Consider the following 17,080-nt stretch of genomic DNA (forward strand, 5'->3'; position numbering starts at 1 on the left):
CATCCCTCCGTGTGTTCTTCATTATAACATGAGCATGACCTCTCTCCGCTGAGACTTACAAGGTAAGGGGCAGAGGCCATGCCCACCATGCTTCTATGGCCTCCAAGTACAGCACAGCGCTGGGAACCCAGGAGTCTCAATGAATGAAGACCAATTATTCCTTGAGTTATGTGTGTAGCAAACCACCCACACGGAATGACTCAAAACAGCAGCTTTTATGAATCTCAACGTTCTGCAAGCTGGTGGTTTAGGCTGGGCTCAGCTGGGCAGTTGTTTTGGTCTCGGCTACATTCTGATGTGTGTCTCTGGTCAGCGATGAGCTGGCTTTGCCGATCTTCACCGAGTGCTTTCACGTCTGAGGTCTCAGCTGAGACAACTGGGCTGACCGACTCTCATCCAAGTGGGCTCCCATCCTCCAGCAGGCTGGCTCAGGCTTTTTCCATGGTGGAGGCAGGTGTCCTGACGCCTAGGTTGGGGAACTGGTAGCCCATCGCTTCCATGACGTCCTCTTGACCAACACAAGTCACAACGCTGGTGCAGAGTTCAGATTCAAGGAGTGGGGACGACAGACTCTACCTCTTGATGGGAAAAGCTGAGTGTCACATTGTGAGAGGTGAGGATACAGAGACGTGAGAACAACTGTGGCCGTTTTTGCCATCTACCAAACCAGCCGGGCATTATAAAGATCAGAGTGCACCGAGATTAGATCACTTTACTATTTATTAGAATTTATGTCTGATGTAACCAGGAGCTTCTACATTTGGATGGAAAGTTTGGATACATCTGATTCCCTCCCCCATGACCTCTTTCCCCATCTCTTTGGCATCTTCCTGGCCAGGACACCCACGTGGCAGCAGTGGACACTGCAGTCGTCAAGCTCTGTCTCCTGAGAGGTGAATGTGTCCTCAATTTGCTCCCACCTGAGGGTTTTCAGAAGGCAGGAGTCGAGCAAAGGAGAAACAAACTCCAAGTTGTCTCTCGGGTCGTTGGTGTGTGTGCCAAGACCTTGTGCTCTGGGATGTCTGCTTTGCTCCCAGCTGGATCTGGATTGTGGGCCTGGGCCCCAAGTCTGCCTGCACCCTGATTTGGGGAGGGGGATGGAGGGAGAGTTTAGGGTAGATCCTGGGGCTTTTCTCCTCCTGGTAACTTGCTGGGATGGAGGTTGGGGACATGTCTCTACACTGTCACCTTGTTTTATCGCTTCACTACGCTTACTACTATGGGAATGTAGCATTTATGTCTGTATATACTTAGGGTCTGTCTCCCTCCATTGGACGCCAGGATTTTGTCCTCTCTATGACTGCGTTCCAGCCCTCTGATGCCAAGTGACAAAGGAATACTCCAGGCTGGAGGGTGAGCTGTTGGGCTGAGGGAAGAAGCTTTCCCGGAAGTGACACGAGAGCCAATGCTGACCGCCAAGGGGACCCCCTGGCCTCGCTAGCACTGGAGCTTACGCCGGCCACACCGGGGCCGGCTCAAGAAGAACTGCTTGAAGTTTTTCTCGTAGGTGGGCAGGCTCGCTTTGAAGCAGTTAGCAGATCGCTTGTCACATTCGCAGGCCCTCAGCCCACAGAGGCAGCTGCCACCAGGACCAGGGGCACATTCACCTGCAGAGAGACAGAGGGTCACTGGGGGCTCCCAGATCACCCCCAGGGTTTGATTCTAAGGTTGGGGAGAATACGGAGCTTGCGGCAAGGGATCCATGGCTGAAAACAGAAAGGAAAGAAACGAGGAGTCCTCGTCCTTCGTCCCCAAGCCCTGATCACACTTAGACATGCCACAAATACTGGAGTGAGGAGATGCGAGGAGGAGGCAAGCGAAGGGGGCGTGTGGGCTGTACGGAGGAGGGGCACCCTGAGTTAGTGCACCTGGGCAGCACACAGGTCCCAGGTAATGGCACCCATTTCCTCACAACGCATCTTGTTTTTCCAACCACTATCTTGACGCCTCACTTGGACAGCTCCGGCATCAAGAACTTAAGGTGCCCAAAGGGAACTGTTGGTGTCCGCTCTCCCTCCACCCACCAAGCCTGTCCTTTACCCACAGGCTCTGCTTGGTAAATGACATCACCTCCTACTCAAAAACTAGCAGCCAACCTTGGTTCCTCCCCTCCTCTGACTTTTCACACCCTGTCCATCAGCAAGTTCCACTGATTTCTCTATGTTGAAAACAGTTCATGCTCTGCCCTCTTCTCTCCATTTTCTCAGCCACCACCCCAATCTGTCATCACCAGCTCTTCCTCCTTAACCGAAGGAAATAAACAGCGAGCTTCAAATGTTACCTGAATTAGGTTCGCTCTCCTGTTTGAAACCCTGGTGTGGTTTCCTACTGTTTGGGGAAGACGTCCCAAATCCTTGCCATGGAACCCAAAGCAGGCTTGCCATGATCCGGGCCTCGCCAACCTCTCCATCCTCACTGTCCCTCACTCGGCCACCATCACTCTGCTCCGGGCATGCTGGCCTCTTTCTGTCACATGTCTTGCTCTGGCTTGTCCCAGAATCCTCAAGCAGCTGGATCCATCCCACCCTTTGGGTCTTGGTCAAATTTCCCCCTGACCTCTAGGTCTGAAGCTCTCTCCGGCCACTCTCTCCCTCAAACCCGTTTATTTCACTTACTGTACTTTTCATAACTGTACTTCTCTTATTTGTTTACTTGCTTGTGTTTGTCTCTGTGGGGCTTTTACTGTCTTGTCCATCACAGTATTCCCAGCACGCAGAACAAATGCCGGCACATAGTAGGTGCTCAATAGTCATTGAATAAATGAATGAAACCTCCATGGGCCTAGTCTAAGAAGCAGCTTCCTCTTTCTAGATAACCACCCCAGTTCCACTCTCTTGAGGGTTGGGGGTGAGAAAGGGAGGCAGCCAGACTCCTGGTTTGTTGAGCTTGGGCAAGTTGGCTTCAGTACCCTCATTTATAAGATGGTGATTAAAAATAATAGTGTCAAAAATAAGTAACGGTGTCTACTGCATAGGATGGTTGTGAGGATTTTCGTTGTTGTTGTTGACAGATGGAGTGGTTGGAGGTGCCCGCACACAAAGAGGGCTCTCCAAATGCCTGCTATTATTATGATAATGGTCCCTTAGTTTCACATGTAGGATAAAACCCTCTTCAGTTGGACCCAGCGCTGGCAATAGTCTGTTTGTTTGCCTTTCTCCCTCTCTGAGGTCCACAACTCCTGCAGGAATCTGTCCTCCCATGCCTCCCCGGAGACTATTTCTCAAGACGTGTCAACACTCACCCTCCGCAGCACCTCTCTGCTCACCCACGAGATGTGCCAGGATGTTCACACCTCTGGTCTCTGTTCCTGCCACTCCCACTGTCCCTGCTGCCAGGATCACCTTTGCCCTCACACTCTCCCTTCTCCATCTGTGAAAATCCTCCGAGATCCATCAATCCCTTGGGAGCCCCTGGACATCCATGTCCAGGTCTGTCACCTTGGCTGTCCCTTGCATGCCCCCTGCTTCCCATCCTGGGCAGCCATCACTAGACCCACTTGGTCTACGGCTGGTCTTCTCAGGAAACAAGGATTACGTGCGCACAAGACTCCCCCTCCATTCAACCTCGCTCTCCTCCCAGAAGGGGCTGGTGCCACGTGATGTCACTCACCCAGGTGCTGTCTCTTTGCACCCAGGTGCAACGTTGAGGTGAGACATGTCTCACCCTGCCTCGGCTCTCTCTTGGCCTCCCTTCTTTCACTTGATGTCTTTATCTTCTATTCCTCTCCCTTTCTTTTCCATTTCTCCTTTCTTCCATCTCAATTCTCCAAGCTTCCTCTTTCTTTCGCTCGCACCCCTCGCCCCTTCTTCTTTGTCTTCTGATCCTTGCCCATGCATGGAATAGAATTCTCTCCTGACATCCAGTTCTATTTCTAAAGGCCTGCTTAGTCCCCAGGGCTCGGCCGACCTTGAGCAGGGGCCCATGGCTGTGCGTCACCATCTCTCAGGCATCGCACAGCTGTCGTTGGAGCAGGCCTGTCGTGACCCGGAAGAAGAGGCAGCACTCTGCCAAGAGATGCCATCTTCGGAAGCCATCTTTTCAAAACAAGCCTACGTCCAGATGCTGCATCTTCCAATTTACTAATGGGGAAACTGAGGCATGAAGGATGGAACTGACAGCTTCAGGACATTCTTTCTCATTCCGTGAACCACGTCCATGAATGAGACAAAGCAAGAAGGCCCACATTCCTGCCTACAGCTAACCCAGGCCGCTGCTCGGCCTCTAATTGTCTGCTCCCCGGGCCAGTCTCCACATTCTCTTCTGGGCGGCTCTTGTCACTCTCAGGGCTCCAAATACCATCTGAGCACTGACGACATTCCAGTTCTCACTCCAGCCCAGACATCTCCCTTGAGCTCCAGACTGCAACATGCTCGTGTCCACTTGACTTTTCCCTTGGGTGTCTCAAACTCAATATGGCTCGTGCCACGCTTTTGCTGTGTCTTCGTAGTCTGCTTGTCCCCCATCTGCACAAGCCCAGTATCCATGGATGCTCAGGCTGAGAACTTCAGGTACAGCCTCTCTTTCCTTCACACCCACATCTACTCCACTAACAGGTCCTGCCGATTTGTCTCCAAACACACGCGGCATCTGACCCTTCTCTCCACCTCTACTGCATCACCTGGATCCGAGCTACGGTGATGCCTCCCCGCTGCTACTGAAATGGCCCACTAATGGCTCCCCCTCTTTTCTCCCCTGCTCCCCAATTTCTCTGCACAGTGGCCAGAGTGATCTTCCTAAAGCAAAATTAGTACATATTACTACCTGCTTCAAAAGCAACTGACGTGGAAGGCAGCTCCTTACTCCGTCCGTCCACCCAGCCCTGAGGGAGTCGGCTCTGTCCAGGCCCAACCTCTTCTCCCCTCCATCCTGTGTCCTCTGCTCCTACCACACTGGCCAGATGCCACTTCCTTAGAGACGCCGTCCTCTGTCACCTAAAGTAACCATCCTTCCCTCCCCCTGCCATTGTTAGTCTTTAGCTTGTCACCTTGTTTTCAGATGCTTCACAGCACTTGTCACTACCTGCATGCTTTAGGATCTCAAGTAAGGTGCTTTATCTGAGTCTGTGTCCTCTGCTTTCAAACGGGGATAAAAGCTACTTTCACCAACTATTTTGTGAGTTTGTTTTCATTCACTCACTCATCAAACAAACAGGTAACGAGTTCCTGACATGACCTCTGGCCTTTGGCTAGGATCTGGGGACACAGGTCTGAGCAAGCAGACCCCACATTGCACAGTTCCAGGGGTATCCTTCTCTGTGGGCTCTTAGAATGAGTGTCTCCTCAACAAGAGGCGTTCCCTGCTTGTTCCCTGCTCTCCTGGAACTCACATTCTACTTGGGGCAAAGTTGATACAAAAATCAACAAGATAATTTCAGGTGGAGACAAATGTTAGGAGAAAAATGGTGAGGTGTCAGCGAGGGGAGGTGTTGTGAGGAACAAATTCAGTGGTAAAGGAGGAAGATCTCTGTAAATTCCAATGGTTACCACGTGAACCTTCCCCCTTTGGCAGAGGGAGAAGTCAGGCTTCGAGATGGAGGAGACAGTGGTACCTTTAGCTGGAACCTGGTCTGCATCTCCCATGCCAGGCTCCTCCCCACACAACATATGCAATGCATATGTGGGTGGAGGGGGCTGTCACCACTGACTGATCTTCGAGTCCCTTGCGAATGCCAAGTAGTTATGTAAGCCCACCCAAAGGGGGATAACAACCTCCCTGGTTGCCCGAGGGCAGCCTTCGCCACCCGGCAAAGTGGCCCCAGGGCTCGGGGTACAGTCCTTTCTCTGCACTGAGCTCCCAGTGACATTTAGAGACATGGATAGATCGAGTTGTTTTTCTCCTTTCCCTCCCCTGTTCACCAACTGCATCCCAGAGCAGCTCTGGTTGCTAGGCAACCTGGGACCAGGCTTGGGTGCAGGATTTCAGAACTGGAGGCTGGGTGGGCAATTAACCCTTGCAGGGCAGCTCTTTGAACAGCAGTGCAATTGGGGGTGGAGGGAGAACCTTCATTCTATTAGGGGTTCATGACAGTAGATTTAGGGGATCCACATCTCTCACTAGTAGTGAAATCCCAGTGCTTTTTCACAAAGTAAAGGAGAAAAGAAAACTTTGATGAAAAAAGCAACCTCTACTTCTAAAAGGAAGGGCACTCCCTAAGCACCGGAGCCTTTGGTTGGGTTACTTCAGTCCACCTTTCCAGCAGCCTTAGGAAGCGCATTATCAGCTCCATTTTACAGATGAGGAGCTGAAGGACCAGGTGGTTGTGCAATTATCTAGGTAGAAGGGGTGAAGCTGGGGCTTGAACCCAGCCCTGCCTGACTCCAAAGCTCTCTCTGGGCCTCTTAGCAGGGTACACAGAGCTCAAACAGAAAAACCTGGGGCATTGCAGACGAGCAAACTCCATCTGCCTTTCTCTGCCCTCTGGGCCAGGGCTGAGCATCCTGACAAATGTGCTGCAAGACAGTAAGACTTACATTTGTGTGAGCCCCCCCAATCCACCGCCCTCCTGACAGCCCCCTTGCCACTGGTGAGGCAGGAACACCCGCTCTGGGCTCAGACGACCTGGGTCCGAATTCCAACTCTTCTTTCGCTGGCTGTGTGACCTTGGCCATCTCACTTAACCTCTCTGAAACTCAGGGTCCTCCTCGATAATGGGGAGAACAATGCCGACCTCAAAGGCTTATCATGGGGGTCCCAGGTGCTGTCACAGATACTCATAACCTGCAGCTGTTGCTACTGCACCTATTTTATGGATGAAGAGACTGAGGCCCAGAAAAGTCAGGCCAGACAGCATATTCCAGAGCACTGAAAAGGCTCGAGACACAGGCATTTGTTTCATTTCCTGTTACCTGGCTCAATGCCGTCCCCTCTCTGGGCCTGTCTCCCCATCGCGACTATGAAAGGTTGGTCTGGGTGGTCTCTAAGTTGTGGAAAATGCCAAGAGAGCAGGGCCCCAGGCTGCCTTGTTCAGTGCCCCTGGCCCAGCACTGGCCCTGGGTGGGCACCCAGTGGGCGCTCAGTCATTACTGGGCAAGTGAATGAATGTGTCCGGGAGTCCCTTGAGGTCTCAGCAGCAGACCCAGGGTCAGAACCCACATCCTGGGAGGAGGGGCTTGGCAAGGTGGGGTGGGCACGATAGGGGTCAGCCTGGTACTCACTGGCTGGGTCAGCTGAGGAAGGGGACGCTGAAGTCCTGGTGGGGATAGGAAGTGTCCCCAAGCTGATTTCCCGGGCAGGGCTCTGGACTCCCAAAGCCCTGATCAAGTTTCAGGAGACACTGTGCACAGCAGCTCTCGGGGAGCAGCCTCTGCGAAAGCACAGCCCAGGCCATGAGCTTTCCAGGCCGGCTCCCAGCCCTGTGCCTCCCTGCCTGCAGCTCCGCCAGCACTGGCCTGTGCCAAGCAGAGGACATTTCCGCAGGCCAGCCTGTGCCCCAGGGCACTCTCCTCCAGCTCCTCCAGCTCCCGGGGTCCTGGGCGGTGGCTCTGATCCGCGCATGGGAGGTGAAGGGGGTGATAAAGGAGCCACTCCAGGTGCAGCGCCCAGGCCTCACGGGCACAGCCAGCGCCCAGGAGCCGAGGGCAGAAGCTTGGGCCGGGCCTGGGATGCCAGTGCGGGGAGGTCCTTTGCACCTATTGAAGCTCCATTTCCCTCCTCAGAGCAACTTCCCCTTCTTCCTTGGTGGGACCTCAGAGGAGAGCATTTCTTGAGTATATTTTCTCTAATAATGATCCCTTTTCAACCATTTTAAGGTAACACTTGACATGACACATCAAGATGAATGGAGGCGAGAAGAAAGCAGTGAGAAGACAGCAAGACTATGAGCCAGGCCGAGAAAAGAGTCAGGGGGCTCCTCTGTTGTGCGCCCCCTCCCTCACCACCCAGCAGCCAGGCTTGCTCCAACGCCACCCCCACATCCTGGGTGTGGGGCCTAAAGGGGTGGGAGGAAGTAGTCAGAAGCTTGGTCTCTGGTCTCCAAAGGGCATCATACACTGCAGCAAAGCACACTTTGGGGGCAGCCTCCTTTGGTGCCCCCTCCTCTGCCTCTGCACAAAGCCCTGATCCCTTTCCTTCTCCCGGACATGACCTTGGGGCCTCATAGAAGAGTCGCTTTGCTTTAAGCTGAGGATGGTCACGAGCAGACAGCTCCAACACAGAAAGTCTCCTTGAGCTCACATGGGAAAAAAGGGGTTCCCTCCCCACTGACAGTATGCCTGGGGGGCAGGGCACTGTGGAGGCTGAGAAGCAGGCCGAGCTGCAGCTGGCCCTCCAGTGCCGGGGTCTGCGGCCCCAGCCCACCGAGTTTCAGATCTCACCACTGGGACCAGGGAGACGGCTCGGTGCTAACTCTTGGTCCGTCTGGGTGTATCCTGAGCCAGAGCCCTGGGTGGGGGGCGCTGGGGAGACCTGGAGTCTAAGCACTGAGCACCCCCTATAATGGGGGAGGTGAGGGAAGGGAGGCGGTGGTGCCCTGACCTTGGGAAGAGACATGAACTCCAAGACACACACAGCTTTGAATAAACACACGTGGGGGCAGCGAGGTGCCTGCAACTCCACAGGCGACGTAGGAGGCAAGACGCACATCTCAGGGACATTCAAACCACTGGCTCCACTGGAAGGAGTGGCATTCACAGGAGGCTATGGCCCAGTGCCTTTGAATATGCTGCCCTTTAGGCCCAGCTTGCCCTATACATACCCACACCCCAGGAGCCCCAGAACTTCCCCAAGGATATCGGGGCCACTCCCCACATCCTGGACACTCAGGACTTGCCCACACTTGTCCCCTGCCCTCCTCCTTGAATGACATGCGCGGTCCCTTCCCCGTCCCTTCCTATTTACATTTGTGTCCCCCATCACAGTGCTTGGCATGCAATCACCGTTAACAAATATTTGTTCAGCTGAAAGACAGCTGAGCTGCTTCGTCAACACATGACAGACATAAGGAGGAATGTCCTCAACTGCAACAGTGGCCAAGCGAAGCTGCAAAATTCAATGTAATTGCAAGTCAACAACTTATTGAGCACCTACTATATCCGGGCTCCATGCTCCCAGAGGATGCTGGGTACAGCTGTGGGCAGGGAGACAAAGCAAGGAGTCTCGGGAAGCTCTGGTTCTCAGAATTGCTGCTTTTCATCTCAAAGCACTTAGGGAAAATCTCATTTCCTAAATGTTCTCTGGGTCCACGAGCAGGAGGACATTAAGGAAAAGCTCAGGTTCAAAGACGTTATCCCACAGAGAGGCTACTCACAGACCACGGTGCCGTTGACCATGTGGAAATGATAGCTGTTCAACACGGGCTGGCAGCCGGACTGCTTCAGCTTCTCGTAGCAGCAGTCGTGCTCCAAGCAGCACCTGGGGGCCAGACAAGAGGCGTTACCTGTGGCTGGGCCGTGGGGAGTCAGCTGGAGGACTTGGGGGGAACTGGAAAGGACTCACCTGCCTTTTCCCCTGGGCAAGAAGGCGCAGAAGGTAGGGAAGTGAATTCCTGATGTTATTAAAAATAATATAAATGACCACTAACCTTTAGTGAGCCCTGTCTAGGACCTATCTCATTAGCTCCTCACAGGAACCCTGTGACATGAAGCATACTTCACTCTCCTCCTTTCAGAGGGGAGGAAATGAGACTCGGGAGCTGCAGTTCCCAAAAGTATGCAGTTGGAACATGACAGACTCAACTTTAGGTCTGCTGTACTCATTCATTCACGTAATGACCTTTTACTGAGCACCTACTGTGTGCCAAGCATGGTGATAGTAAAAACATACATAATCCTTTAGTTCTTATTCTCATGGCACTCAGCTGGCCGGGGGCAGGGAGGGAGAATATTCGTGGGGAGGAAACAGATGGGTAACATTCTCGGCTCACTTCCTCAATCAGTGTATGAGGGGCAGGAATGCAGAAACCTGGGACTGACTTCTAAGACATGGAAAAGAAAATGCTTCTGGCTGATACCCTGGGCCAGATGCTCAGTCTTCCCCTCTTTCCGTCCCAGTCTGCAAGCAGGCTCTTTGCTGTGTCATCCTTGGCTAACAGTGTGAGATTTCTCATCAGCCTTTGAACTTGGACAAGGGAGGCACAGAGTGTCAAAGGGTCCCCAGACAGGCAAATTCTTGTTCAAATCCTGACTTGGCCACCTAGGTGCTCATGTCTTTAAGCTTTGCCACTTAGGGTTCATGGGTCCTCACTGTTGTCACCTGTAAAACAGGGATGGTAACGCTGTCTCAGCCACTTCCTGCAAGAAATAAATTAGGTCTGACTGCAAATCACCAATCCCAGTGCTCAGCGCTCATTAGGCATTTATTTCATCAGTGTCAGTTTCCTTTCAGGGCTTCCAGCTGGAACATTCCATGTCTCATGAGCCCAACCCAGAGAAGCCAAGCTCCAGGAGTTATACTTCAGGCCCCACTGTGGGGACATCTTTATCCAGGCTAGGCTGAATGTGGCGAGGAGAATTTTGTTTCTTATTCCTTCCAATGAAATGGCACGCACGTTATCCTTTTTTCCTACCTCCCATGCTCTTGCCAGATTACACCAACCTTCACTTGTTCTAGGAACTCCCACTCTCCCACCCCCATCCTTGGAGTAGGCCTGGCAAGCCAGGGTTTGTGCCATGTGACCTCATCCAGATGGACAACTCTTCCAAACGGGGCCACTCAGATTCTCTCTCCCAGAATGTGGGATTAGGACTGGGAGACAGCAAGTTCGTCTTGCTGCGCCTGTCGTCCTAAAAACTGGGCAGCTGAGAGAAGACCACATTTGCCATGAGGACTGAGAACTGAAAACGTTTCAGGAGCTCTGAGCAGGGCTGGCTACGTACTTTGTAAGGCCTGGTGCACATTGAAAATGTTAAGAATTTCAAGACGGTGACAGCAGAGCAACAAAGCACGTGCAAGGCCTTGGGAACGCACAGGCTGCACGCTCAGGAAGCCAGCCCTGGCCTTGGGCTCCTGAAGACCTCCCTCCCACTCTCATTCTTGCTTTTTGTTTGTTTTTTTAATGTTCCATTCATCTGAATTGGTTTCTATTCCTTGCAATGCAAGAGTCCCAATACCTTCTTCTCTCTTCAAGCATGGATCGCAATGCAAATTAAATGACAGGAAGGCTTAGAGCCTCTGCACTCACCTGTCAGTGGCATCCACGGGGGTGCCTTTGCCCCCTAGCCCACAGTAGCAGCCATATCCGTAATATGAGAAGAAAGCGCTGCGCCCTGTGATGTGTTTGACCATCTTCTGAAACTGCCAGAAGCTGCTGTGCGTGGGAGCCATCACTGCCAATGAGAAAAGAAGGAAGAGTGAAAACTGCAGTGAGAGTGGTGCTGCCTGGGCGCCCCCCAGCTAGAGTGCTTTGCATGGAGGAGATCAGGAGACCCCTGAAGGCGGTGCTGCTGCAGCTGGGATTGTCAGCCCCTTGAATGGGGAAGAAGATAGGATCAGAGTGAGCTGCCCCGTCACACTGCTAGTTTCTTGCTAGTCCAGGGTGAGAACCCAGTTTCCATGATGTTCAGAGCAACACTGTCAAACTACAGTCTTCCCGTAAAGGTAAAAATCCACCAACCTAGGCAGAAACACCCTCAGGTCTGCTGGTAAACATTAACGGGAAAAGTTCAAAACCAGAAACGCCTGTCCCTACACATATCACAGGGCACTGACAATCTTACAGAAAAAACAAGATACTTAAGAGGAAGAAAAGATGCTCTCAATCCATTTTTTTTAGCAGCAAACACACACAGACTCAGCGATTTTTACTTCTAAAAACTGCTTATAAAAGTGGGATATATGTATATGTATATATATATATATATATATATATATATATATATATATATATATATGGATGTTCACTGCAGCATTTTTGTGATATCAAAAAATTGGGAACTACCCACCCACATATGCACTGACAGGGGATAAAAACTAATGACGTCTTGAAAACATACTACTTTTAATAGCGATATCTGTAGGCAATGGGATTGAGGAGGTAGGTGGAAAGAAAAAGAGGCAACATTTATTTTACATACTTTTATGCTGCCTGATGTTTATTTTTTACAAAGAGCATGTATTACTTTTCCGTTACAATGTTTTCAATGTGTGTGTGTGTGTGTGTGTGTGTGTGTGTATGTGTGTGTGTGTGTGTAAAGGCCCGGAGGATGCACGCCTACCTCTTAAAAGTAGTCACACCTGAGGGCAGGAAAAGGATTTGGGTCTGGGAAGAAAGACAAGGGGCGTTATCTTGTTCCTCTATACTCATTTCACCTTTTCATTACAAGCATATATTAATTTTGCAATAAAAATTAAAACATGAACTTGAAGAAGAGAAGCAGAGACAGAGGGCTTTGGGAAATTTCCCCAGGGCCCTTCCCATCTTATACTGTGGTTTTGGATGTCTTGTCACAAAGCACCAGAGAGTGGGCAGAAGCCTGGGTGTGGTCCCTGCTGCCCAAGCAGCCCCTGGAGAGAAGGTGGGACCCCACTCAGTTCCTGCTTTGGGGGACACAGCACAGGGCGGCAGCAGTTGCTCTTCCTGTATATGGGTCCCGCCCCCCATCCTGAAAAGTATAAATTTTAGCACTTACTAAGAGAAAATGGGAACCCCATTTTTGACATTTTGACTCAGGGACCCAAAAGTTATTGCTCCATGGCTAAAACAGATAGAAAAATCGATTTGGACAAATAGCTACTCAACTAATTAAAGAGTTGAAGGGTTTTCCAACAGAACTAACACTGTTCCCTATACGTTCTTTTCACTTTGCAGAGGTATGCAATCTGATCTCCTGGTAGCAATGACTTATAATTACCAATTATTCCAGAAGTCACCATAAGCATGCCTCTCTGATTGGAAATAGCTGTTCCTAAGTTAGCTAGATATATGTCTGCGTTTTTGTTCTGGAATCCACGTGACTTTAAATAAAGGCAACTAGCATCCAAAAAAAAAAAAAAAAAAAAGACTCCTGAAGGGCGTGTGTGTGGTACAACAGTCAAACGCCCTCTTTCTGAGCAAACGGGTGCAACCTTTGATTTCCTAGAAGTCTGATGAGATCCCAACACTGGGAACAACCCATTTTTGCAAAAGAAAGAGAAGAAGGAGGACTTTGGTGGGAGCCTGTTGCACGCCTGACTCTCTCCAGTGACACCTGGTTTCCCCTCACTGGATGCCACCTCAGGTGGGCCCGCCCCCAAGACAGACACAAACAGGAGGACGTGCCTGGGAGCTCTCCCAGGTGCTCACCACTTACAGCAGGAGGTGATGACCATGAGAATCCCGATGACCTTCATTCCCAAGGACACTAGGGGTTCCAAGGCACCAGGATCACAGCTGCCTCTGCTCTAGAGGGGTCTGCCAGTTGAACTCCTGTTTGGGGAGAAAATGACCAAAATGAGGTGAGTCCATGCGGGTGTCAAAACCCAAACTGCGGCTCAGGCCTTCAAAAGCCAAACCCTCAGTAAAGGGCTCAGAGCAATCCGATCTTTTTCAAACTTAATTATCTGGGAATATGATATTCTTTCTGGTATTTAGACCTAAATATAAAGATAAAATGGCTTTAACTGTTTGAAAAGTGCAAGTGTTTTGGTCTTTTTTATTTTTCTTTCTATGGCAACACTATCCCTCCATTTTCTTTCTTCTTTTGAGGAGTATTTCCTCTGTTCCCAAGCTCAAAGGCATATATAGGTTCGTGATGGAAACCCTGCCCGGTAAAGTCAAACCCCATTTGCATGGCAGCCCCCGCCCTCCCACCAGTGTTTTCGTGCCTTGATGCCCAGGTATCATATTCATAAACTTAGCCCCTCAGTTTCCTCTCTTTAAAGTGAGACTGAAAATACCTATCAATCACTTCCAACATTCGTTAAGAAATTATTAAATGTTGGGTGCTGTGTTCTTTAAATACTCTTCACGAGTATTATGTTATTTCATCCTCAGAAAAACTTGAGAGGCTGTCTTATCATTTTAGAGATGGGGAAACTGAGGCCCAGAGAGTTTGAATGACTTCCTTGCCCTCACACAGCCCCCTACTGCACAGATGCGTGGGGACCAACTGAAATCATACGAGTAAAAGAGCTTTGTACTGTGAAATACTGTAACAGGTAAGCACGCCCTTCCCATCACTACCAGCCATGGGTATGGTACCCATATTTGGCATGCTTCCCACAGGACAACAGAGGAGAATGTGGGCTCAGTGCCCCATGTCATCACGTGGAGCCCCCACGGATCAGTCAATAGTTCTCTTTAAATACAAGGGGTCTTGACGCACCCATCATAAATCAGGCTAAATCTGATAACGTCAGGACTTGGGAGGATGAACAAAAGCTCAGTTGAGCCTAAAGAATCTGACAGGGGCAGAGCTTCGGCTAGAGTTACACGCTGTGACAAAGTTTCCCAGGAACATTTCTAAATGAGGGTCCTGCACACAGAGCCCTGGGAGCTAACCAGACACCTTTGCTATGTGCGCCCTCCGAGGCAAAATTCTGCGGGATGCTGTGGGGGTTGGGCCTTGACCCGGCCTGGTCCCGGCCAGCCTTTATTTCAAATGCTGTGCGGATGTTTCTAAATTAGGTTCCATCTCTACAGGCTGGCTTCCTTTTTCTCTTTTGAGTCTGAAAAAATAATTGTGTGACGGTTTAGTCCACGAGAAAGGGACTCACATCTTTCTAGTGAGCAGGTGGTAGCACTCTGGAGAGACAAAGAAAGGGACCTGGGGGCATTACCAGTAATGAAATGGCACAGACTCTTATTAAGCACCAACTATGTGCTCTGCTAGTGAGACAAGATTCCGGCCCAAGGAAAGCTTCCGAGCTGGCTAGAGAGACCAAATGGGGGAATACAGACCAAAAGCCCCAGGCAGGCAGAAACTCGATGTTCGGGTCTCCACTGTCTCTGGAATACGTAACACAGTCTTTGCCAGGTCCCCTCTTCACGCTGGGATCTGTCCCTGACACTCTCACTCACTGAGATGCCTCTGCTTCCAGGAACTGTCTGGTCCAAGGTTATGACCCCTCTTGGTGATGGGGGTGGGAACAGCCCCTAGTCAATGCCTGGCTGAGGTGTTGGTTACAGGGCCATGCCCTGCCTCCTTCAGGACAGCTCTGAAAGGCCACCCCAGCCCCAGAGCTCCCTGGACGATCAGCCAAGGCTACGTGCCAGCCTCTCCCTCTGTGGGTCAGCTTCTCCCTCTGTGGGTCAGCTTCTCCCTCTGTGGGTCAGCTTCTCCCTCTGAGTGCCAGCCTCTCCCTCTGTGGGTCAGCTTCTCCCTCTCCCCAATCTTGCCTTGCCCACTTGCTGACAGGTGTCTCTCCTGGGAGCCTTCCAACAATGCACTTCTCCATCTCAGAGTCTGTGTCCAGGGAGGCAAATCTAAGCCCACGAATCTAAGAGGTGCATTCACTGCTCCTTTATATAATCGTATGAAATAAATGCCTTTGAGTTTAGAGAGAGGAGCAGTGAACTCACCTCCAGTCTCCTGTGGGTCACTGAGCTAAGGGCTGTACCTATCCAAAACAAAACCCAAATGACTTGAGCATCCAAGTAGATGCACAAGGCTCTTACTTTAGACACAGTTCTAGCAAGGCATCCGCTTCTTTTTCTCAGACCCAGAAGTTGAACCGGAATTAAGCTCGAGTGGTTGCTCTTACTAGAAAAGGCAAAGGAGGGGGAAGAATGACTGAAACGCTCACTAACTGAGCCTGCGAACCTGAGGCCATTCAGTATAGGGGCAGAAGGCTCCAGCCACATCAACAACACTGTACCTAGAGCATAATGACTGATTGTGTGTCATCGGGGAAAGGCTGCATCATGCAAGAGACTGAAAAGACGAAGCACAAACAGCTACGGATTCTATGTGAGAAGAGGGTTGGAGTGGGGCTCCACCTCTTCCTGGCAGAGCCATTTACACTCTGAGACTTCCTTCTTGTCTGTGGGGTGGAGACAACGGCCCTGCCCCGACCCCCCCCCCCCCCCCACACACACACAATTGCTGGCAAGATTTAACAAGCTCCTGAAAGCCGGCTGGGAAAGCACTTGGTCAACAGTAACCAAGGTCAATTGCGATGTTTTATATGTTCTGCTTCAGAAGACCAGGAAGTAGGCAAGCTATTTGTTAATGTTTTTCAAAATACGGGGCAAAGAATAAAAGAACTACAGTACTTCCTTCAAGGATTAAGTTTCATTAACTGAACCGTCCCTCTTGCAGGTCCGGTCGGTAAGCAGACTCATCGGGAGGCACGACTAACTGCGCCAGCCTCTTGGTCTCTCTACCCGAGTACCTGCTAGTTCACCGTCTGCTGGAAAGTTATTCAAGATCTCAGACGACATGTCTAATGGGATCGAGCACAGACAGAACAGGACATTGGGTAGAGACTCCAAAATCTAGAAGTTGCTAGTACAGAAAGAGGCCACATGCTCTTTGGAGACAAGCTGCTAAGAAACTGAAGCCCCTGCCTTTAGCCCAACGCTGGGGGGGGGGGGCATTTAGACTTCAGGACAGATATCTTTGGGGGGGGGACTAACTGGCAGCTGGCTGGATCTCTCAGTAGAAAAGCCAACTGTGGAATCAGCATCACCGTCATCATTCATTTAATTCTCGTTTGCCGAACACCTACCACGAAGTAGGCACTGTGTGGGCACAGCAGGGGACTCAGACCCAGGCTCATGACCTCCTGAAGGAGGTGTCACTGGACAATGGAAACAGTACGAGAATGGGCACTGACCCCCACCAAGCACTTACCACGTGCCAGGCACTGTACTAAGACCCAGGCATGCATTCTCTCACTTCTCCCTCACGACAATCCTATCCTTAGCATCTCCATTCTACAGATGTGGAAACTGAGACCCAGAGATGCTAAATCAGTTACCCAAGGTCCACAGCTAGCTAGTGGTGGAGGCAGGATTCACACTCAAGCCTTGACTCAAGAGGTCATGCCCACAATGCCTACGCTTCGCGCAATAGGTGGGTACAGATAAAGTGCCATGCAGGAATGTCAGGGTGGGGGGTGGGGCTCTGGGGTACAGGGTGGGCTTTGGACTCAGCCAGACGGGGGTTTTAAAACTGCTCTGTCACTCATTAGCCAGGGGCCCTGGGGAGGCTCAGTTGTTTTCTAA

At 51.0% G+C, this 17,080-nt stretch overlaps 1 protein-coding gene across 5 annotated transcripts in view; it reads right to left on the minus strand.

Annotated features, from left to right (window-relative positions):
• Nucleotides 1-702: 702 nt before the first annotated feature.
• The window catches only part of PLA2G2C (phospholipase A2 group IIC), a 57,537-nt gene continuing 41,159 nt past the window's right edge, over nucleotides 703-17,080 (minus strand). For all 5 annotated transcript variants that reach the window (XM_088790309.1, XM_088790308.1, XM_088790307.1 and 2 more), the window contains exons 2-5: nucleotides 13,224-13,339; nucleotides 11,117-11,261; nucleotides 9,245-9,348; nucleotides 703-1,607 (exon numbers count right to left, since the gene is read on the minus strand). In XM_088790309.1, the coding sequence (XP_088646435.1) occupies nucleotides 1,438-1,607; nucleotides 9,245-9,348; nucleotides 11,117-11,261; nucleotides 13,224-13,263 (459 nt within the window). In that variant the 5' untranslated portion in view covers nucleotides 13,264-13,339 and the 3' untranslated portion in view covers nucleotides 703-1,437. The remainder of the gene's footprint in view (nucleotides 1,608-9,244; nucleotides 9,349-11,116; nucleotides 11,262-13,223; nucleotides 13,340-17,080) is intronic.

This window comes from Rhinolophus sinicus, chromosome 14, assembly GCF_057876585.1.
Source record: "Rhinolophus sinicus isolate RSI-liver-muscle chromosome 14, RSI-T2T, whole genome shotgun sequence".
Lineage (NCBI taxonomy): Eukaryota > Metazoa > Chordata > Mammalia > Chiroptera > Rhinolophidae > Rhinolophus > Rhinolophus sinicus.